This window comes from Aotus nancymaae, unplaced genomic scaffold, assembly GCF_030222135.1.
Source record: "Aotus nancymaae isolate 86718 unplaced genomic scaffold, 86718_ANA_hifiasm-v0.15.2.pri h1tg000036l, whole genome shotgun sequence".
Taxonomy (NCBI): domain Eukaryota; kingdom Metazoa; phylum Chordata; class Mammalia; order Primates; family Aotidae; genus Aotus; species Aotus nancymaae.
Genome location: NW_026988450.1, coordinates 89,216,214 through 89,239,318, shown reverse-complemented (window position 1 = coordinate 89,239,318; position 23,105 = coordinate 89,216,214). Strand labels below are relative to the sequence as shown.

At 61.0% G+C, this 23,105-nt stretch overlaps 1 protein-coding gene and 1 pseudogene across 2 annotated transcripts in view; one reads left to right on the top strand and one right to left on the bottom strand.

Annotated features, from left to right (window-relative positions):
• The window catches only part of LOC135277934 (uncharacterized), a 117,483-nt gene extending 116,549 nt beyond the window's left edge, over positions 1-934 (bottom strand). The window contains exons 1-2 of the mRNA XM_064384101.1: positions 416-934; positions 134-281 (exon numbers count right to left, since the gene is read on the bottom strand). Coding sequence (XP_064240171.1) covers positions 134-281; positions 416-934 — 667 coding nt within the window. The remainder of the gene's footprint in view (positions 1-133; positions 282-415) is intronic.
• A 1,449-nt stretch (positions 935-2,383) lies between these two features.
• Positions 2,384-13,635, top strand: LOC105723286 (mitogen-activated protein kinase 15-like; annotated as a pseudogene). The gene is made up of 15 exons (XR_010345480.1): positions 2,384-2,464; positions 3,656-3,754; positions 4,005-4,034; positions 4,164-4,254; positions 4,767-4,894; positions 5,013-5,176; positions 5,319-5,491; positions 6,227-6,284; positions 6,642-6,800; positions 6,945-7,050; positions 7,176-7,347; positions 7,462-7,587; positions 7,666-7,809; positions 11,449-11,606; positions 11,700-13,635. The product of XR_010345480.1 is annotated as a mitogen-activated protein kinase 15-like (transcript).
• The last annotated feature ends 9,470 nt before the right edge of the window (positions 13,636-23,105 follow it).

Genomic DNA, 23,105 nt, shown 5'->3' with positions numbered 1-23,105 from the left:
TCCAGCCTGGGTGACAGAGCCAGACTCAGTCTCTTAAAAAAAAAAAAAAAAAAAAAAAAAAGAGGAGGAATACAGGTGTGGTTTTAGAAAAAGGGAACTCATACGCTGTAGGTAGAAATGAAAATTAGGATACTCCAGCTCAGAGGGCCGTGGGGCTCGGAGGGACCCAGGTCCCAGACTTCACCATGGCTCAGGGCCTGTGCACTCCTGGACGCTGGATGCAGGTCAGACATGGACACAGCCTTCCCAGCAGGGCTGTGGACGCCGTCACAGCCAGCACCCTACAACCACCCCCACACAGACGACTGGGGCCCAAAGGCCCACAAAGAAGTCAGGACTGGAAAGCACGGAGACGCGGAGAAGGAGCAGGGAGGTCTGGAGGATTCCCGGTGGGGTACAAGTCCCCGCCACTCACCTCAGAGATGTCCTCCACCATCACGTGGAAGCCACCATGGCTTCTCCAAAGAAGTTCGCTCTGACCACGCCGCGGCCTCTGATGACTCCCTCCGGCCGGACCGGGCCGGACCACCGTCTCCGTTGACTCCTTCTGGCCGGATCGGGCCGGACTTCCGCCTCCGTTGACTCCTTCCGCCCGGGCCAGGCCTGGCCGGGCCCCCGCCTCCGATGACTCCTTCCGGCCGGCTCGGGCCGGACCACCGCCTCCGTTGACTCCTTCCGGCCGGGCCGGGCCGCCGCATCCGGTGAGTCCTTCCGGCCGGTCCGGGCCGGGCCCCCGCCTCCGTTCACTCCTTCCGGCCGGGCTGGACCGCCGCCTCCGGTGACTCCTTCCGGCAGTGCCAAGCCGGACCGCCGCCTCCGTTGACTCCTTCCGGCCGGGCCAGACCGCCGCCTCCGTTGACTCCTTCCGGCAGGGCCGGGCCAGGCCACCGCCTCCGGTGACTCCTTCCGGCCGGGCCACATCGCTGCCTCCCATGACTCCTTCCGGCAGGTCCGGGCCGGACCGGACCGCCGCCTCCGTTGACTCCTTTGGGCCGGGCAGGGCCGGGCCCCCGCCTCCGGTGACTCCTTCCGGCCGGGACAGACCGCAGCCTCCGTTGACTCCTTCAAGCCGGGGCGGGCCAGGCCGCCCCCTCCGGTGACTCCTTCCGGCCGCACCGGGCCGGACCGGACCGCCGCCTCCGTTGACTCCTTCCGGTCGGGCCGGGTCGCCGCCTACAGTGAATCCTTCAGACCGGGCCTCACCGCCGCCTTCGTTGTCTCCTTCCGGCCGGGCGGGGCCGGGCCGGGGCGCCGCCTCCGCTGGCTCCCTCGGGCCGGGCCGGGCGGGGCCGGGCCGGGGCGCCGCGTCCGCTGGCTCCCTCCGGCCGGGCCGGGCGGGGCCGGGCCGGGGCGCCGCGTCCGCTGGCTCCCTCCGGCCGGGCCGGGCCGGGCGGGGCCGGGCCGGGGCGCCGCGTCCGCTGGCTCCCTCCGGCCGGGCCGGGCCGGGCGGGTCCGGGCCGGGGCGCCGCGTCCGCTGGCTCCCTCCGGCCGGGCCGGGCCGGGCGGGTCCGGGCCGGGGCGCCGCGTCCGCTGGCTCCCTCCGGCCGGGCCGGGCCGGGCGGGGCCGGGCCGGGGCGCCGCGTCCGCTGGCTCCCTCCGGCCGGGCCGGGCCGGGCGGGTCCGGGCCGGGGCGCCGCGTCCGCTGGCTCCCTCCGGCCGGGCCGGGCCGGGCGGGGCCGCGCCGGGGCGCCGCGTCCGCTTTCTCCCTCCGACCGGGCCGGGCGGGGCCGGGCCGGGGCGCCGCGTCCGCTGGCTCCCTCCGGCCGGGCCGGGCGGGGCCGCGCCGGGGCGCCGCGTCCGCTGGCTCCCTCCGGCCGGGCCGGGAGGGGCCGCGCCGGGGCGCCGCGTCCGCTGGCTCCCTCCGGCCGGGCCGGGAGGGGCCGCGCCGGGGCGCCGCGTCCGCTGGCTCCCTCCGGCCGGGCCGGGAGGGGCCGCGCCGGGCCCGGGCGCCGCGTCCGCTGGCTCCCTCCGGCCGGGCCGCGCCGGGCCCGGGCGCCGCGTCCGCTGGCTCCCTCCGGCCGGGCCGCGCCGGGCCCGGGCGCCGCGTCCGCTGGCTCCCTCCGGCCGGGCCGCGCCGGGCCCGGGCGCCGCGTCCGCTGGCTCCCTCCGGCCGGGCCGCGCCGGGCCCGGGCGCCGCGTCCGCTGGCTCCCTCCGGCCGGGCCGCGCCGGGCCCGGGCGCCGCGTCCGCTGGCTCCCTCCGGCCGGGCCGCGCCGGGCCCGGGCGCCGCGTCCGCTGGCTCCCTCCGGCCGGGCCGCGCCGGGCCCGGGCGCCGCGTCCGCTGGCTCCCTCCGGCCGGGCTGGGGTCCCGCCTCCGCCTCCGCTTCCGCTTCCGCCTCCGCTGACTCCTTCCGTCGGGGCCTGGGCCCCGCCTCCGCTGACTACTTCCGGCCGGGGGCCCGCCTCCGCTGACTACTTCCGGCTGGGGCGGGGCGCCGCCCGCGCTGACTCCGCTTGGGAAGGGGGTGAGTGCCCGGGGACGCGCTTGCCCTCCGAGGGGTGCCCCTGCGGAGAGAATACCTACGGGGGATGGTTGGTCCCCTCCGAGGCCTGTTCCGTCACACACTGGCGTCCTGCCTCCTCCGTAGGCGGAGGGGTGGTTTGGAGCCCCTTCGTGCCTCAGTTTCCTCATGGGGTGACACGACCGTGACTCCCAGGATCCCGGCTCCTGGAGGCAGGTGACAGCCAGGACCCCAGCAGCCTCAAGCAGAGGGATCCTGGCGCCCCACTTCCCATGTGCCCACAGTCGCCCGCTTCCTGGGTGCACAGGACGCTCTGGGGAGGCTGGGCCCGTGCCTCAGTCACTGAGAGGGAGGGCAGACCCCAGGCTCAGGAGCACAGGGGCGAGTCCCAAGAAGGGCCTGAGCGGGTATGGGGTGGGTGCAGAGTGAAGGCCAGAGCCAAGCGTATCTGTGTGCCTGAGTGAGCACACAGGGGGAGGGGGAGGAAGATCCTTCCGGGCAGTGCAGACAGCAGGTGCTCAGTTGAGGCCCAGCGCAGGCTTGTGTGCGACTGGGTAAGAGATGGAGAGATGAGTGGTGAGGGGTCCAACCCGTGTGGGGGCTTCGGGAAACTTCCAGGACTTTGGTTTTCACTGTTGCTGACGCCAGAGCTGTAGCAGCTGCTGGTGTCACTATATAAGGCCTACCCTGCCCCCTGTGTTGAGAACCCACTATTGGCATGCAAGGGAGTGGCAGACGGAGATTCCTTAAGGGGTGAATGCAGCCACCCAGTGAGAGATGCCAGAGGCTGGGACCAGGGTGGGGGCAGCGGAGAGGGTGGCAGGGGCTGGATTCTGGAGGAATCTGAAGGTGGGGCCGACGGGACTAGGGGCTAGGTGGGTGTGAGAGAGAGGGAGGGAGAGTGCCTGGCAGCTGGAAGGATGGCAGGGCATCCCGAGCTTCATCTCCTGCCCAGATGCTCCCTTCTGTGGCCTCCTTTTTTCCAGGGCCTCGCCAGCTCTCACCCTCCCCTCTGCCTCCCCTACTCTGGAAGATGTCAGAGTCTAGGGTGGCCTGCAGTTGTGGAGCCCACACTCCCATCCCCTCTGGGGACCCAGAATGGGAAGGAGGAGCCTCATGTGTGCAGGGGCAGTCTGGGTGGGCAGGGGATGGTGGGGCAAGGGGCTGGCCCTGTGTCATGGCACTCCTTCCCAGGCCTACGGCATTGTGTGGAAGGCAGTGGACCGGAGAACAGGTGAGGTCGTGGCCATCAAGAAAATCTTTGATGCTTTTCGGGATAAGACAGATGCCCAGGTGAGTGTGTGGGGAGAAGTGTGGGGCGGGATGGGGCTGGGAGCGGCAGCCCCTTGCCCTGGTGCCTGGAATCAGGTGGGAGCTGGGAGCCGGTCACAGCAGATGTTATGGCTTGTCTCGGAACACTGCCCCCTCTTCCGCGCCTGGTCTGGTGGGCCTTGGGTGATGGACATCAGCTCCTTTGGGTCCTCTCAGGACACGGGCTTCCTTCTTGCTCCACCCACCCACACACCTGTTTCTGTCTCTTCAGAGAACATTCCGGGAAATCACACTCCTCCAGGTGAGTAGCCTGGGCCCTCTCCCAGTCCCCTTCCCCAGGAACAGACCTCTCCAGACAGGAGAGGAGCCAGGCTTCTCGGGCCCCAGAGGCAGTCCCTGGCCTTCCAGCCGCCGCCGACTCTCTCCCCAGGAGTTTGGGGAGCATCCCAACATCATCAGCCTCCTTGACGTGATCCGGGCAGAGAACGACAGGGACATTTACCTGGTGTTTGAGTGTATGGGTGAGTGAGGCCTCGGCCAGCGCCCCGGCCCCGCCTCTGGCCTATCCTCACCTGCCCCACGGTGGCTTGCTCCCTCACCGTGTACCCTGGACTCAGGGACAGACAGCTGACCGGTGTCAGCCTCCAGAGCCAGCAGTGACCCCTTCATCCCACCTGCCCCGGGCTCCTGCTCCCGCCAGTCTGCAGCTGCATTCTTTTTCTTCTCATTTTATGAAAGAAAGGCAATAGGAAATAAAATGTTTTTTGTTTTAGAATAAAAAATAAAAATAAAAAAATTTAAAAATAAAAAAATTTATTTTATTTTTTAAATAAAAAAAAAATAATAGGCACAGCTGCAGACCCCACCGCTGTGCCCACAGGCTGTGCGCAGGATGGAGGAGTGGGGCAGGCAGGCCACGGGCTGGTTCAAAGTGAGACAGACCTGCCAGGTGCCCCTCTCCCACTCCCCCAGGGTGCCACCCCCACCCCCTCCCCCTCCACCCCCCAGACTGGAGTGTGCACCCTCTCCCCAGACACGGACCTGAACACGGTCATCCCGAAGGGCGGGCTGCTGCAGGACGTCCACGTGCGCTCCATCTTCCAGCTCCTGCGGGCCACCTGGTTCCTCCACTCGGGGCACGTCGTGCACCGGGACCAGAAGGTGCGGCACCCACTGTGCCTCGAGTCCAGCTCCCAGGCCCACCCGGCCCCACCCGGCCCCACCCGGCTCCACCCGGCCCCACCCGGCTCCAGGGCCTCAGTCTGCCTCCTCTCTGCAGCCGTCCAACGTGCTCCTGTGTGCTGACTGCACGGTCAAGCTGTGTGACTTCGGCCTGGCCCGCTCCCTTAGGGACCTCCCTGAGGGGCCTGAAGGCCAGGCATTGACAGAGTATGTGGCCACACGCTGGTACCGGGCTCCGGAGGTGCTGCTGTCTTCACACCGGTAGCAGTGAGACACCCCCAACCCACCCTCTACCTCCTTGCAGGGGCCCCCAGGGCTGCCCTCCTGCCCAGCCGGAGCTCCCAGGCCACGAGTGTCCTCTCACTCACCCTCCCAGCAACTCCATCCCCACCTCTGCCTCTAGGTCCCTCCATGCCTACACCCCTTCCTGCCCCAGGTACACCCTTGGGGTGGACACGTGGAGTCTGGGCTGCATCCTGGCGGAGATGCTGCGGGGGAAGCCCCTGTTCCCGGGCACGTCCACCCTCCACCAGCTGGAGCTGATCCTGGAGACCATCCCACCGCCCTCCGAGGAGGGTGAGCCAGGCAGCTGGGGCTGGGCACCGGGATGCTTCGGGTCAGATGGCACAGCTGTGGGGAGACGGCAGCTGACAGGCCAGGACTGCTGGGAGGAGGAACGGGGACAGCGACAGGGAGGATCCAGAGGATAGGACAGGAGCCCCAGGAAGACCAACTGGTGATGGAGGCCCAGGAGGAGCTGCTGGGGGCGGATGTGGGCAGGCAGCGCCTGGCATAGGCACCATGAGAACCCAGCAGTGGCCATGATGGGGCCGGCAGGCTGGACAAGGTCCCCGAGGGATTGGGGTAGCAGGGGCAGGGACCATCACTGTGCTGGGAGCTGGGGTGTGCGCACAAAGCTGGCAGGAGAGATTCAGGCGCTGAGGGAAGAGGTGGAGGAAGGCAGTGGCAGGAGTGGGGCCATGGGGGTCACTCTTGAGGGTGGGGGCGAGCGGGAGCTGTACCACCGGGCGCATCTGCTCGTCTGGGTGGAGCCTGCTGGTCCGTGGAGGTGGGTGCCAGTGTCCACCTGTGTGAGCACTTCCCAGGGCCAGGTACAGGTGTGTGGAGTGGGGGTCATGTGGGGTAGGCTGGGGCACGCCCTGGTGATGGGGTGTTTGAGCCCTGCCAGACAGTGGAAACGCTGTCAAGAGGCTGTGCTCCGCGGGGTTGGAAGAGATGGCTGGCCCCAGATGCTTGAGCTGCGCCAGCCTGCCAGGCCTGCCTGGGTCACACCACCTTCTGCTGCCCCAGACCTCCTGGCTCTCGGCTCAGGCTGCCGTGCCTCTGTGCTGCACCACCTGGGGTCCCGGTGAGTGGGGGCACTTTGGTGAGGGTGAGGATGGCTTGTCTTGAGGGAGCAGGGCCACCTTCCTGCAGGGTTACTGGGGCCAGTTTGTACCAGTTCAGATTCTGCCTGTTTTCCAGCTGGTGGTTCCAAACCCAGCAACTGTTGGCCGCTCTGAGAGCAGGAGCCACTGGTGGTCCTAGAGGGTGGCCCTGAGGAGCTGTGTCAGGGCGTGGAGAGGAGGGCGCCAAGGGACCCAGACCACCTGCGGGTCAGGCGGGGGCATCCACCTAGAGGGACAGCAGCGTGGGCCCCTGTATGGAAGCCCAGCCCCAGCCGTGAACATGGATCTGAGGAGGGCTCTTGGGTGGGTCCCTGGAGACAGCACACGGCAGCCCACAGGCCACGGCAGATGCTGGATGCCCTCCTGCCGCCAGACACCTCCCCAGAGGCCTTGGACCTCCTCAGGCGACTCCTGGTGTTCGCCCCGGACAAGCGGTTAAGCGCAACCCAGGCACTGCAGCACCCCTACGTGCAGAGGTGGGAGTGGGAGACAGTCCCCCGTGCGCGGGTGCAGGCCAGAGATAGCCGGCCCGCGAGGGAGAGCTCCCAAGCCTGTTGCGATGACAGCCTGAGGGGCTGGCTTGACCGAAGCCCGGGCCCCACCTCTCTGGCTCCCTGCAGATTCCACTGCCCCAGCGACGAGTGGGCACGAAGGGCGGATACGCGGCTCCGGGTGCACGAAGGAGTCCAGCTCTCTGCGCCTGAGTACCGCGGCCGTGTCTATCAGGTGCTCCGGCTTGTGACCCCCGTCATCCCTGGTCTACCCGCACCCTAGGGGCCACCTCCTATGTCAGAAACCCCCAAACGCCCCGTGGGCAGGCTGCGACCTCTGAGCACACTCCTGTCCCGCAGATGATCCTGGAGCGCGGAGGCAGCTGCACCTCAAGAGAGAAGGGCCTGGAGGGCGTCACCCCAGGGGCAGAGCCCAGGGCCTCCCCATCCCAGGCACACCTGTGCAAGCCCAGAGCCAACCCTCAGCTGTCTTCAGGGACACCTGTGCGGGGCCACGACCCCCCAGAGCACGGTGTGTGACCTTTGCTGCTGCCCGCGAGGAGCATGGCCCAGGCTTCCTCCTGTGGCTGCCGACTCTGCGCAGCACCCGGCTTCTGACCCTGGGGTTGACCTTCTGATCCTACAGAGTCCCCCCGTGTAGCCGAGAACATTCCCAGGCAGAACTCCGCTCCCCTGCTCCAAGCTGCACCCCTAGGGAGGGAGGAAAGGCCCCCTGGGGCAAAGGCAGAGCCCCCCCTTGACACTCTCCCTGGTAAGTTATGGTGGGGTGGGCACAGGAGGGACCCTCTCTCTTTGCCTCTCAGTGACCCTGTAATGTGCCCCTTCCCAGGTGAAGCCAAGCGAGAGGGGAGCAGCGTCCTCCCTGACCTCACAGTCTGCGGCTCAGGTGGCCAACCAGGCCCTGATCCGGGGTGACCGGAACCGGGGTGACCAGAACCGGGGCGGTGGGGTGAGCGTGGCCGGTGCACAACAGGTGAGCCCAGCCCCAGTCTGCCTCCTCCCCCATCCTCCTCTTCCCCTCCTTTTCGCTCCCTTCCCCATCCTTCCCACTGCCCCTCCGTTGTCCAGTTGGCATCCCTCGAGGTCCTCAAGGCCTCCCCCACTGCGCCCCCTCTGACACCTCCCCTTATGTGACTCAACTGTATGCAGGTCCGTCCCCGGCCTGGCCGGAGGATGTTCCGCACCTCCACCTCGCAGGGGGCTCAGGGGGCTGCCAGGCTTTGCTTGGAGGCTACTCTCAAGCCTACGGGACTGTCTGCCACTCGGCACTGGGCCACCTGCCCCTGCTAGAGGGGCACCGCGTGTGAGCCACCCTACTCCCTTCATCTGGCCCTGTTCCTGCCCCAGCACCTTTTCTGGACCCTACCCGGTCTCCTGCACCCCTTAGCCATCCCTGCTTTGCCTGGGCACGTTGAAGTGCCCCTGCCACTCCCACCCCAAGAACTGGTCCTCCTGAACCCTTTCGCGGTCATCAGTCACCTTCCTCTGTCTCTCTTACCATGTGATCCTATTTTGTTTTCAGGGTCACTCCTATTTCATTTGTTCCTTCCCCAAACACTAAGTGATACCTCACCCAAGATGAGGGTGTCAGCATTTGGTGTCTAGTGAGGTGGAAATGGACTAGCAAACTTACCCTAATTGTGAGGGCTCTCCCCTTGTGATTCTGTTACCTCCCCAAGACCCCACGTCATGTCACCTTGCAGGTTCGGAATTTGACATGAATCGTGCAAGGATGTAAGCATTCAGTCCATTGAAATAGTGTTGTTAACTTTCTAAGAAATTGTCATCTGGGCATGGTGGCTCACGCCTATAATCCCAGCACTTTGGGAGGCCACGGCGGGTGGATCACCTGAGGTCAGGAGTTCAAAACCAGCCTGCCCAACATGGCCGAAACCCCATCTCTACAAAAATTAGCCAGGTGTGCTGGTGTGAGCCTATAATCTCAGCTACTTGGGAGGCTGAGGCAGGAGAATTGCTTGAACCCGGGAACAGTGATTGCAGTGAGCTGAGATCACACCACTGCACCCCAGCCTGGGTGACAGAGCAAGACTCCACCTTAAAGAAAATAATAATAATTGTTGCACAGCCCTCCATAGTGGTTGAATCGTTTTACATTCCTATACGGTATGGGAAGATTCCAGTTGCTCCTTATCTTTGCTAACACTTGGTATTTCAGTCTCTTAAAGTTTAATCCACTCTAGTCGTATGATTTTAATTTGTATTTGCGCACTGGATAATGTACGCCTATGATTTCATCTGCTTATGGCTGTTCTGTGTCATCTTTTGTGATGTGTCTGTTCGTATCTTTTGCCTGTTTTTAAGTTGGGTTGCTTATTGTTGACTCAAGTTCTCTCCATATTCTAGATGAAAAACACATACATAATATATGTAATTCTTTGTCTCTATTTGTGACAAATATAAATATTTTCCTTTCATGTTTGGTTTGCCTGTTCATTTTCTTAATGGTGTCTTTTGAATATTTTTTATTAAGTCTAATTTATCAAAGATTTGGGTGCAGTGAGTGGCTCATGCCTGTAATCCCAGCACTTTGAGAGGCCAAGGTGGGAAGATCACCTGAGGCCAGAAGTTCAAGACCAGCCTGGCCAACATGGTTAAACCCCGGCTCTACTAAAACTACAAAAATTATCTGGGTACGTTGTGCCCCTGTAGTCCCACTACTTGAGAAGCTGAGGCAGGAGAGCCGCTTGAACCCAGGAGGGAGGCAGAGGTTGCCGTGAGGGAGATATAATAATAATGATGATTTATGAGATCTTATAATTTGAGTTTAAGAAATTTGCCTACTCAAAGGACATTTTTTCCCTATGTGTTTTATTTTATGGAACTTTTATAGTTTTATCTTTTACATTTTAGTCTGTGATCCATTTTGAGTTCATTTTTGTGTACCATATGCAATAAGGATCAAGATTTTGTATCTGTGTGGATAGTTGCTTGTTTCAGTTCTATTTGTTGAAAGACTCCACTTTCCCAACTTAAGTGACATAGACGTGGTCTGTTCTGGACACCATCCTTATCTTCTTGTGTGTATAGCTTTACACCAATATGACACTATTGATTACTGTAGTTTTATTTGAGGCAGAGTCTCATTCTGTTCAATCGATTCTCCTGCTTCGGCCTCCCAAGTAGCTGGGATTGCAGTCACCCACCACTATGCCCAGCTAATTTTTTGTATTTTTAGTAGAGACAGGGTTTCACTATGTTGGCCAGGCTGGTCTCGAACTCCTGACCTTGTGATTCACCTACCTCGGCCTCCCAAAGTGCTAGATTACAGGCCTGAGCCACTGCGCCCAGCCAGAGTAGGTTAATTCATTTATAAGAGCTCCACCCTCATGATCCAGTCACCTCTTAAAGGCCCCACCTCTGAGTACTGCCATATTGGGGATGAAATTCCTATTTGAATTTTGGAGGAGCAGATACTCAACATAGTATTCTGTCCAAAACTTATGTCCTTCTCACAGACACATCTGTTCTAATCCCATGGTCCCCAGTTTCTTTGTTTGTTTGAGACGGAGTTAGCTTTGCTGCCTAGGCTGGAGTGCAGTGGCGCTATCTCGGCGCGTTGCAACCTCTGCCTCCCAGGTTCAAATGATTCCCCTGCCTCAGCCTCCTGAGTAGCTAGGAGTACAGGTGCCCGCCACCACACCAGGTGAATTTTTTTATTTTTAGTAGAGACGAGGTTTCAACATGTTGGCCAGGCTGGTCTCAAACTCGTGACCTCATGATCCACCTGCCTTGGCCTCCCAAAGTGCTGGGATTACAGGAGTCCCCAGATTTTAACTCATTCCAGCATGGAATCAAAAGTCCAAAGTCCAGAATCTCATCTGTGAGCCTGTGAAATCAAAACAAGTTATCTACTTCCAAGATACAATAATGGTGTCCAGGCAAAAGACAGGCATTCCCACTTCATCAGGGAGGGCTAACAATGAGAAAGGGTTAGTAGGCCCCAAGCAAGTCCAAGACGCTGCAGGGAAGGCGCTAGATCCTGAAGCTGGAGAATCATCTCTTTTCACTCCATGGGCTGCTTCCTGGACACACCAGGTTGGGTCCCCAGGGCCTCAGGCCACCACACTCATGGCTTTGCTCCACCTCCAGTGGGGTAGAGTCTGGTGCCTGAAGCTTTTCCAGGAAGCATTGCATCTGCCAGTGGCTCCACAGTCCTTGGGTCCCAGGGGCGGTCCCACTCCTGTGGCTCACGAGCATTATCCTGGTGGGGACTGTAGCAGCTCCAGCTCCTCATTTCCACTCAGCATTGCTTTAGTGGGGGTTCTCTGTAGTGGCTCCACCCCTGCTACAAGTCTCTGCCTGGCCCCTAGCTTTAAACTGTATCCTTTGAAATCTGGATGGAGTCTGCCACACCTTCACAGCTCTGGCTTTCCCTAAGCCAGAGAATTAGCCCCACGGGGATGCCACCAAGGTTTAGGGCGTGAGCCTTCTGGAGCGAGGCATCTTTCACACCTGGGGCTGCCTGAACGTTGGTGGGTTGACCACGGGCACTGTGCCGTAGTGCAGGGAGCAGAGTCCGAAGGTGGCCCTGGGCGAGCCTGGGGAGGAGGGTTCCTGGGGTCTGTCCCCTGAAAGCATTCTGCCTTCCTAGGCCTCTGAGCCTCTGATTGGATCCTTCGTCCACTGTGCCTGGAACCCCAGCAGGCTCAGCAGACTCAGGACACGCACATCAGCTCGTCAGCTCCGCACACACAGCCCGTCAGCATGGTCTCGTCCCACATAAGAGAAGAGTACACTGAGGCTCAGAAGGTGACATGGCCAAGCTGGCACCGCCAAGGTAGCCCTTCCTGAGGCCACCTTCTTCCCATCCTGTAACCCCTATCCCCACCTTATCTCTTCCAGGCCCACTCCGCAGCAGGCGCCCTTTGTCCCACGTGGGCCTGTGGCACAGCTGCTCCACTCGGTGCCATCCTGTTCCCAGTGGGCCAGAGCAGGCACACACAGTAGATGCTCCAGGGCTAGCCAGCTCAGTAAGAGAGGAATGCTGGACTGGCTGCCTGGGGCCAGAATCGGCGCCACCTGACGACCCTCCCGGAGGCCAGAATCCACATCCCCTGACGACCCTCCCGCGGCCAGAATCCATGCCACCTGACGACCCTCCCGGGGCCAGAATCCACATCCCCTGACGACCCTCCCGGAGGCCAGAATCCACGCCACCTGACGACCCTCCCGGAGGCCAGAGTCCACGCCACCTGACGACCCTCCCGGAGGCCAGAGTCCACGCCACCTGACGACCCTCCCGGAGGCCAGAGTCCACATCCCCTGACGACCCTCCCGGAGGCCAGAATCCACATCCCCTGACGACCCTCCCGGGAGCAGAATGCACATCCCCTGACGACCCTCCCGGGAGCAGAGTCCACGTCCCCTGACGACCCTCCCGGGGGCCAGAATCCACATCCCCTGACGACCCTCCCGGGGGCCAGAATCCATGCCCTCCTGACGACCCTCCCGGGGGGTCGTCAGGTGACGTGGATTCTGGCCCCCGGGAGGGTCGTCAGGGGATGTGGATTCTGGCCCCAGGAAGATGGGAGTGAGAGCCACTTTCCTCTACAAAGCCTCCAGGCACCACCTCACTGGGGAAGGCCAGAGACCCTAAACTGTCCCGAGAGCACCTGACTGGGCTCCCTCCTGGCCACCTGGTTGCCAGCCTTTGTGAGAGCGCCTGCAAGCTATTCTTCCAGCCCAAAGCTTCCTTCCCGCCTAAGGGCCTTTGCACCTGCTGTGCCTTCTGCCTGGAAGTTCACCCCAGACTATCCCAGGGGCTCCCTCCTTCCCATTGCGTGGTCCCCATCAGCTGCCGCCACCTCTGAGAGCTCAGCCTCTACCGGCTGTCCAATCTCTCAGCCCCACTGCACTCTCGACTCTGCCAGAAAATCCCCCAATCAGAGACAACACTGGTCATGGGCCAGACCTCCTCTGGCTTGTCCCCAGTGCCCAGCATCTGGCACAGAGCAGGTGCATGCAAATCCTGGACAGATGGGCGAGCTGATGGTGTCCAGAGGCCCCTGGTCCTTCCTAAGGGCAGGGTGGAGATGGCTTGGAGGACAGAACCTGGAAGACCTGGGTTCAAATCTGTGCTTATCAGCTCATTCAGTCCTCACAGAGCCCATGCTGGGAGAGCTAGTGTTCTCCCTGTTTTACTGATGAGACACAGACAAGGTCAGCAAGTCCCTAAGATTGCCCAGCAAGTTGGGAGTACAGCTGGTACAATGCCCACATTTAGCTGCTAAACGAGGTGTTTACTTGGTGTGTTCAAGCATGCACAGGAAGGTCGAAGCAATATCCCTGGTGCTCTGGCTTTGAGGTCCTAGGAAAAAGGGAACCTCCCATTCAATGCTTCTATTGCCAGGAAGTTTGGCACCTGTAAAAGCAGCCCCTTCCCATTTCATTGTGGGTCCATTTTAATTATTATTTTTCACCTGTTTAGCATCAGGCTGGGCACAGTGACTCACACCTGTAATCCCAGCACTTTGAGAGGCTAAGGCAGGAGGATCGCTTGAACCCAGGAGTTCAAGACCAGCCTGGGGGACATAGTGAGACCCCATCTCTACAAAAAATAAAAAAGTAGCCAGGCATGGTGGCATGCACCTGTAGTCCCAGCTACTTGGGAGGCTGAGGTGGGAGGATCGCCTCAGCCCGAGAGGTCAAGGCTAAAGTAAGCCTTGATTTCACCGCCACACCCCAGCCTAAGCGAAACAGCAAACCTTGTCTCAAAAAAAATAAATAAAAGCATTAATAAATAAATGTCTGGCTTCATCTAGCCTGAGCAGCAGCAGCACCCCTGCCTGGTTCGTGCTCTTTTCCTCCTCCCCTGCCCAAAATCTCAGGTTTTTATCCCGGCCACCCAAATTTGCTGGGGTGACTGGGGGCTCCTGAGACACTGCAGTCTCCTTCCTCCCCACACTCCTGTCATCCTGCAGGGAGTCAGGGGCAAAGGAGACTCCTCCTCGCTGGATTCATTTCAGTTCTCAGAACCTCACCGAGTGCTGACCATGCACCAGGGACTGCCACCCACCCGCTATCCCACCAAGTCCACACGGAGCCCTGCAGAGGAGTCCCTGACACCCCCATTTTGCAGATTAGGAAGCAGAAGCTAAGTGAAGGCAGAGTTGAGATTCAAACCCTGGCCTGGTGAAGCCAGAGCCATCCAGCTGCTGTGAGTGGAATGGGCTGGGCATGAAGGGGCCTGGGGAGCATCCTGGGATTTCACAGCTGAAGAGAGCTTAGTGATCGTGTTTTACAGAGGAGGAAATGAGGCCTCGGAGATGATGGCTGAGCCATGAAAAGTTGGGATCAGAATTCAGGCCCAGGCTCCTGAATTCCAGACTCCAGAATCTTCCCCCCACCGGGATTGAGGTACGTTCCACAGAATGAATCCCAGCTCGACCTACGCCAGTCACTGGACCTGCCCAAGCCTGGAGGCATGGCCGGGAGGAGGCCCACAGTGGGTGGAAGATTGGGGGTGGGGTGCGGACGGCGCAGGACAGTCTAGACAGTGGTGGGGCCCAGTGGGGCTGGCGGGATTAGCAGATTAGCTCCAAGGAGGACAAAGATGAGGTCAGCGCTAAGTGGATTTCTGGAAAGCCTCCTCCAGCCCAGAAGGGTCCTACAGGAGGGGCCCAGGCTGGGGGACCTCGATCCAGCCACGGAGGGCATGGGTGGGTTCATGGCACCAGCAGCAGCTCTTGAGCCCCCGTCACCGGGCTGCACACTTCCACCACTCCTGGTCTCAGTTTTCCCATCTGTAAATGTCATAGTAGCTCCAACCTCATGGGGCTCTTGGGAAGGCCCCATAAGATGGTGCCTGTCAAGGTCTGGGTTGCTTCTGACTGCACAGAGCACTGTCCTTCCGAATCCTCCTCCAGCCCTGAGGGTCAAACGAGAAAAACGAGCGTGTGGTGTGGTGGGAAGTTGGTAAACAGAAGCAGGGTGCAGCAGTATACATCTAGGAAGGCAGTAAGTGTGGGGAGCGATGCTCGCGGGACCACCTCACATCCCCTCTGCGCCCCCACTTCAGTGGTGGTGGCCCATGCTGAGTGGGAGTTGGACCCTCCTCCTTACCCAACAGTGTCTGCCTTCCGTGTGTACCAAGCCCCAAAGGGCAGAGGAGGGAGCAGCCCAGGCCAGCCGTCTGAGGTGTGGCAGGGCGCTGGTGGACGCACCCGCCCTCATCTGCAGAAAGACTGCCCTCAGGTGTCGAGCACACGCCCCAGGAGACCCTGAAACCAGCTGAGACCTTGATAACACACCTGGATGGCTCCCTCACCTGGCGTCACCACACATAAACCACCTGCACTGTGTCCTGGTCTCAGGCTATGCTTTCGAAGGAGCCAGTGGAAGCAGCCGTGCCCCCCCCCGTGCAAAGAGGAAGCCGGACCTGGGGCACTGGCGTGCAGGAGCCATGAGGGTCATTTCCATTTCCCTTTCTTCATTGTGTATTAGTTGCATCTGCGAAGCTTGCCATGTGTGTGTGTGTGTGTGTGTGTGTGTGTGTATGTGGTCAGGAGTTCTGAGTGGCTGGGCTGGGCAGTTCTGGCTGGGGTCTCATGAGACGCAGTCACGTGGCCGGGGCCCAACTGTGGCTGGGGGATCCCCTGCGGAGCCTGCTCTCCATCCCAGCCGGCCAGGCCGTGCGGGTTATTAGCGGCTGCCTCCGTGTCCTCCTCTAGACGCCCCTCTGTAGGGATGCTTGGGTGTCCTCCCCAGGAGAGCAAGGTACGTGTAATCTGGCCTCAGAAGCCACCCAGCGCCACCTCGCTGTGTTCTGTGGGGCACCCAGGCCTGCCTTGACTTGGCATGGGCTGGATGGGGGCACTTCCTGAGCCTGCAAGGGTGAGGCCACTGCAGGCTGAGCTCGGGCCCGTGCGGCTGGGGTGGAGGTGGGGAAGTCCTGACTCGGACTTCTTAGACCAGCAATGAGGGAGGATGTGGGAGCTGGATGGGACAGGGCTGGGACCCCTGCACCGGTGGGGCTCCCCTAAGCCTGGATGCTCCAGCCGTGTGGCCCCTTGCCAGCTGAAAGCACTCCTGGCTCCCACTGCCCCTGCGCTTGGCAAACGTTCATTGAGCACCTGTGCCAGGCCTCCCTGGGACCTGCGGCGGGAGCCCCGAGGACAGGGCCCCAGCTACTATAGTGGGGTACACAGGAAGCATGTCCCAGGCACTGCATCTGAGCAGGGATCTGCCGGCCAAACGTGCTTCCTGGAGGAAAGGGGCTGGCGCTCAGCAGGCAGGAGGTGCACCTTGGTGGGTTTGGGGAGGATGGGGGAGTCAGCAGGGATTCTGTGGCCTGGTGCTCCCGTCCCAGGCAAGAGCTGGGGTGTCTCCTGGGGATGACGGGGCCTCCCTCGGGTTGACTGTGGCCAGGTGTCCCATCACACGCAGCTCTGTGTGGCCTCAGCCCCATCTGGCACCTGCCATTGCATGTGGTGGCCCCCAGCTCTGGGAGGACCACCACCCATAGGAGGTCCTGCCAGTGAGGAGGCCCGGGAGGGTCGGGGCAGGCGGGCGGCAGGCTTTCGGGGCATTGGCCTCAGGCACGTCACACGGGCGCCCCCTCGTGGGGCCTGTGGGCAGAGCCGCTGCACCGGGTGCCACCTAGGCGAAGGTCCCGGCCGCCACCCTCAGCCAGGTCTAAGGCTCTGCTGTTGATGTAGGGCAGGGCTAAACATTTTTGAATGAGAGACCTGCCTTTCCATTTTGCCCCAGGCCCCTGATATTACATATTGGGTCCTGCCTGCAGCCCCCACCTGGGCCTGGCCTCCTCATCTGCTGGGATTCAGGGGAGATGCCAGCAAAAAGCACCCACATGCCAGCCCTGCAGCACCCCATTCAGGGTAAGAGGCAGAGCTGCAGCTCAGGTCTGGCTCCTCACCCCCCAGTCCCCAAGAGGGAGGACGAGATCCCTCTGAAGGAGCAGCCCAGACCACTGGCAAGTGGGGAGTGACAGGCTGGTCTGCAGGAAGACCCCCAGCTGGGTCTCAGCAAGCCCGCCCCTCCATGTGACCTAGGCAAACCTCAGTCTGCAGAGGGCAGGCCCCACGGGAGGTCTCCAGGGGAGTGGGGAGTGGCCTTCCACTGGGGCCTGTCCAACCCACCCACCCAGGCTCAGAACACTCCTCTCCCCCATACCCTGGGCGTGGGTCTCTGGCCCATCCTGAAGCCCGTTGTGTGTACTTCTGTGCAAGGGCACTGACAGAGCTCTCATCCAGCCTCATTTTCTAGGGACCTCGTAGACCCTGGAGGGGCCCACAGGGCTCAGAGACCACCACCAAACCAGGAAAACCTCCCTGCTTCTGGCATTGAAGCTCCCAACCCTCAATGCAAGAACAACTTGGAGGATTTGTGACGCGGCTGTTTACCCTGTTCTTTCCAGATTCAGTGAAGCTCCCTGCGCTGAGGAGGAGGGAGGAGAGATGAGGAAGGCAGAGAGGGGACGGGGGAGGAGACTGAGGAACAGAAGGAAGAAGGGGAGGAGGGTGAGGGAGGGGAAAGGGAAAGTGGGGGGAAGGGAGAGGGAGGGAGGGAAGGAGAGAAGGAGGGGGAGAGGGAGGGAGAGAGAGGGAGGGAGGGAAAGAGAAAAGGAGGGAGAGGGAGGGAGAGGGAGAGGGAGGGAGAGGGAGGGAGAGGGAGGGAGGGGGAAGGGGAGGGAGGGGGAGGGAGATGGAGAGGGAGGGAGGGGGAGAGGGATGGAGGTGGAGAGGGAGGGAGACAGGGAGATGGGGGAGAGAGAGAGAGGAAGAGAGAGAGGAAAGGAGACAGGGAGTGAGGGAGAGAGAGAGGGAGGAGGTGAAGGGGAAGTAGAGAAGGGGAGGAGGCAGAAGACCTGGGGAAAGGGATGAGAGAGGGGCCTGGTGCCTGGGCCCTGTGCCTCCTACTTCTTAGCAGATGAGGCCTGTTGGGAAGGTTGAGTTAGGGAGCTCGGTTCCCCCATAGGGGGCAGAGCAGGGCTGACTCCAGGGATGCAACGGTACAGAGGGTCCAGATGTCCCCAGCAGGCCCAGAGGAGGGCAGAGCAGCTGGCCCACACCCAGGAACCGAGGCCCGGGCAGGCTGTGCCTTGCCCAGCAGCAGGGGACGTGGGGCCAGGCTCCCATGCCCGTGTGTGCTGAGCCTGCATGCTGAGCCCCCGTGGGGAACTGGGTGGGGGACAGAGTGACCCTCCCCTGAGGTTCTGGGGCCCAAACACTGACACTGCCAAAGACCTGGCAGGTCCAGGCTAAGGAAACCCGAGTCCCCGACCCTCTCACCCTGGGACAGGGCCTGCAGAAGGCAGCCTCCGGCCCGGCCCGACAACCCCTCATCCTCCCTATGTGCACGTCTGTCTTCTCCACTGGCCTGGGATCCATCAGCAGTTGCCATCTCCTGTGTCCCCACCAGTGGGCACTCAGGGACAGGAGCTGAGTGAGGCCCCGTGTGAGACGCAGGGACGCAGGCACCAGTGGGGGCCACACGGCTTGCTGGAGTCCCACCTTCCCGGCCGCTCTGGAGTCAGGGAGGGCCGTGGGTCTCACAGCACGTCCTCAGGGCTGCTGACCACCTCAGTGGGGACTTTTCCCAGGAAAAAGCCTTCATTCCCAGGGAGCCATCATTGCCAAAAGTACAGCCTGACAGGTACCCATCAGCGGACATGTGCCGAACCCGAACGGTGCTTTAAACGGGTGTGCACACTGGCCCAGAAGGGGGCAGGGGCAGCTGGCCAGCACCCAGGGACCCTCTCTCCCTCTCAGCTCAGGTGGTCATGCCCTGCCAGTTACGAGGAGAGTCCTCGTGGACATCGGATTACAGCCTGCCGGGCTGGAGAAGTGGCCGCCCTGAGTCGCCTGGACCTGCCAGGTCTTGGGCAGCATCAGTGTTTGGGCCCCACAACCTCAGGGGAGGGTCACTCTGTCCCCCACCCTGAGTTGCCTCCCGATCATCACAGTCCCCCTCTGCAATGACAGGGCCCCCCGGAGCTGACTGTATGATAAAATATATTGCTTGCTGAGAATGATGGCAAAGAAAGCGTGGCCGCCCCCCCCAACAAGTGGAAAACTGCTTGGGGTATTCTAAAGCAGCAAAGCAGTCCATGGATGCCACACACGGGGAAAACAGTGCTTCCAGCGGGGATGTGTGACCTGCCCCCGGGGCTCCCTCGTGGAGAATGCTTTCTGGTTTGTCCGTGATCAGTGGTAAGCAGGCACCAGCTGCCTCCCTAGTTTCTCTTAGTTCTGTGAGAACACACAGAGCACCTGTTTGTTAATAAGTATCACCTGTTCAGATAGAATAAATGCCTGGGTCAGCGTCTGCTTGAGGCCCTCAGCTCGGAACGCGTCAGCCCCTGAGGCTCTTGGCTCGGAAGGCTGCTGACCCCGGATAGTCCCGCTTTGCTGTTCTTCCTGGGGGTCTGCTTCTCCATGCCTTCAGCGCCGTCTGGGTGGGGTCTCTGCGGCCGAGCTGGTCTCGGTATTTCTTCTTGCAAACAGAACCCCATGGGGAACCCCAGGTTCTAGCTGTGGTGTGTTCCTCTATCCGGCAAGCGTCAAACACCTCTTGTATGCTGGGCCTGTGCCAGGACAAGGCGGCAGCAGACCCTGTCCTCTGGCCACGTCGGAGTGGGGGTTGGGGAACAAGCGAAGGAACCACAGGAGGACGCTAGCGGTAGAGGCCAGGCGCCCTCAAGGGCAGTGGCAGTCCCCCTTCCTGCAGATCACCCAGAGCCAAACACCAAGAAAATGCAGGAGCCCCTGATGCCAGTGCGCTTAGCCACCGTCAGCCTGGGTGCTGAAGATGCTCTCAGGGTCCACACAGAGAGAGAGGCTGGAGCTGGGCGATTGCTCAAGGGAGTTTGGAACCAAGTGAGTTTAGAACAGGATGTGGGGCTTGGTGGGGGGACTCCCACATTTCCAGCAGGGCTTAGAGAACAGTCAAAAGTGGATCGCGCCCTGGGAGAGTAACCAAGCCTCTCCAGGGACTCCTCAGGTGGTCAGTGGGGAGAGGAGATTCCCCGCCCCCGGGGAGACCAGCCTGCTGGCCTGGGCTTGGCAGCTGCTGAAACTCCTTTTGGGGAATTTTCTTTGGAGCTGATTTATGAGGGACAGAAGAACCCAGTGTGGGCCAGCTCCACTCGCTGCGTCCAAACACGGCCTGTTGCTGTGGGTACCTTCACCTCGCTCCTGGCTCAGGGAGGGGCAACCTGCCAGGGCACACACAGCCCCCTGCCCAGAGCCGGCCTGATCCCCAACCTCTGGCCCTGGGAGCATGTGGGCAGTGCTGGCTGAGGAAGCGGAACTGCGAGTGTGGCGCCCACCCCACTTTCTACGTTTCGGCAGCAGTGCTGTTTGAGAGACAGAGTCTGGCTCTGTCGCGCAGGCTGGAGTGCAGTAGTGCAGTCATGGCTCACTGCAGCCTCAAACTCCTGGGCTCGGGCGCTCCTCCTGCCTCAGCCTCCGGAGTAGCTTGGACTGTGATGTGTGCCTCACAGCCGGCTCGGCAGATTTCTTCTTGTAAACAAAACCCCACAGGGAGGAGCTCCAAGTTGGAGCGCCGGCTTATTCCTTTACCAGCAAGCATCAGCCGAACTGACACTGCGTGTCAGGCCTGTGCCAGGACAAGGCGATACCAGGCCCGGTCCTCCGGCCACATCAGGGAGGGGTCAGTGAACAAGGAAGGAACGACAGGAAGATGCCGTGAGCATGGGCGGCGGCTGGTTTCCCTCCCTGCAGGACGCACCACCTGAGGCAGGGACCAGCAACATTCGCCGTTCAGGGAGGGGAAATGGGCACAAGGGAGCAGGTAACTCTGGAGTGGGATCAGTTAAGGAATTCGGTGGCTGAGGCCTAGGTATCCAAAAGAATTGAAAGCTACAACTCAAAAACTAGCACATGGATGTGCGTAGCAGCGCTATTCACGACGGCCAAGTCCACGAAACGCGCAAATGTCTGTCAGCCACCACTGGTATCGCATTTCTATGGTGGAGTAGCATGCAGCTGTGAAGAATGACGCTCTGATCCATGCTGCGGTGCGGATGACTCATGAGAACACGAGGCTGAGTGAAAGAAGCCAGACACGACAGACTTGTTATTTACACAAAATGCCTGGAGTCGACAGATCCTAGAGATGAGCGCGGGATGGTGGTTGCCGGGGATGTGGGGAGGAATGGGGTTCTCGTTTTGGGTGATGGAAATGTTTTGGGAACAGACAGAGATGATGGGGCTCCGCCCTGTTGGAAATAGATACTCTCGTGGCACGATGGCTACTGGGAGTACCCTTCCCACAGTCCAGGAAGGAAAAATTGCATTGCTGAAAGATCCTTTGTCTCGGTGCTAATTTTTCTTTGCAGCACCAAGCATCTCTTTCCAGCACCTGCGAATGTGCTGACTGAGGCAGGGTTGCATGCATCTTTCCTGAATAAGAACAGGATGCCATTGTGGGGGGAGAGGCCGCTCACAGGGACTGGGTGGCCAGGACATCACTGCTGTGCGCCAGCCCCTTCCGGGCTTGGGGTCACGCCCCCTTGTATTAGACCTGACCACCACTGACTGTGGTCCCTGGAATGTGAGTAGAAGGGATGAATGTGACGGGCACTTTTAGGAACTGGTGCCGATTCTTCCACTCTTCCCCACCACTGTGGACCTAAGGCCCTATGTTGAGACCACAGCGGCTGCAGGCAGTGGCAGAGCCGCTGTCATTCAGGTCCCCAGGCCACCGAGGCACGAGAGCCCCATCCCCTGCCGCACTGACCTGCATTCGTGGCATGGAGAGTCTCACTCCGCCATCGCTAAGGCCACAGAGGAATCAGGCATGTGTGGCTGCGGTAAACCCAGATGGTCCTGGCCACTCACCTGCCCTGAGGGGCCGACGTGTGAGCTGGGCCCTCGATGAGGTGAGCCGTGGCCAACCTGAAGTCATAGTGCTCCTGGACGACGGAGCAGCAGTGCGAAGGCCCCGCAGCACACGTGTGCCTGGTGTGTTGAAGGATAGTCAGGGCCTGGCAGTGCCCTCAGTGGGAGGCACAGGCTGTGGGGGCCTGGGGGAAGTGCTAGGCTTCCTCACCAAGGGTGGGAGCCCCTGGCGATTTTCAGCAGGAACGGATGCAAGCAGCAAGCGACTCCAGGCTGTAGGAGGGCGCTCTGGGCCACGTGGACACTGGGTACTTTTGAGAAGCAACTGACGGAATCCCAGACTTCTCTGGGTTCCTGGTGAGGAAATTTAGGATCTCACATAACAGGAAGTACAGAGGGACTGTGGGCTCCAGGACAGGGTGACCACACCCAGCTGTGCCTCTGTAAGATTTTCCCCACCCTCATTCTCAGGCAGGCTCCCCTCATGCTCACAAAAAGGCTGCCTGTCTATCCCGGGACAGGAGAGCGCTCAAAACCCACAATAAGCTTCTGGTCACCTCTCATTGGCCCAAAGCCAGCTAGGCTAACCCACCCTGAACCAATCATTGGCCAGGAGGGAGGGTAGCCCATCTGTGATTGGTCAGAGGTGACAGTGTAAAACACTCACAACCCAGCCATGCAGAAAAGGCTTTGGGAGCTCACATCCTCAGGAATCCCAGCCCCAGCACTGCTCAAACACTTGCCATAACTCCCTACTGCCTATAGGGCAGAGCCCCAACTCCTGAGTATGGCATTCTAAGCTCTGTGTCCCTAGATGATGTCACTCTTTAACATGGTGGATTTTGTGTTGTGTGCAATGACCCCGAAACTAATATGATTACTCCCCTGAGAGATGAGGCAACCGAGGCATGGGGAAGTTAAGTAACATGCCCAAGGGCCACTCAGCCAGCAGGTGGTGGTGGCAGGACTCACACCCAGACACTGGCCCAGAGCCTTCCCTGCCCACGCTGCCAGCATCTGGCCACTCCCCTCCCCGTGGACGGCCATGGCACTTCAAGTCCTCTGACTGCTGCCTGGGGTTTCCTCTCTGCGAGTCATGCCATTCAGTCCATGGCAGGCAGCTTTGCTCCCCGATCTTCACAGAAAACCAATTCAGGCGTCCCTTCCTCCAAAAAGTCTTCCGGACTTGCTCCTCTTAGCAGCCTGAGGCCTCCCCTCAGCACTGCCCCTGGCCTGCTGAGTGACCTCCAAGGCCTCACCTGTGAGAACGCAGACGAGCCTGGGAACAGGGCGACCGGAGCCCCCCGTGGTTCCTGCTCCATGTCCAGCCTCCCTCCCCGACCTGGAGTTTCCGCTGACGGCCTCAGTGTAAACACGCTGAGGCAGCAGGAGAAGAAGTGTCAGCGGGCCTTAAACAAACCTGCTC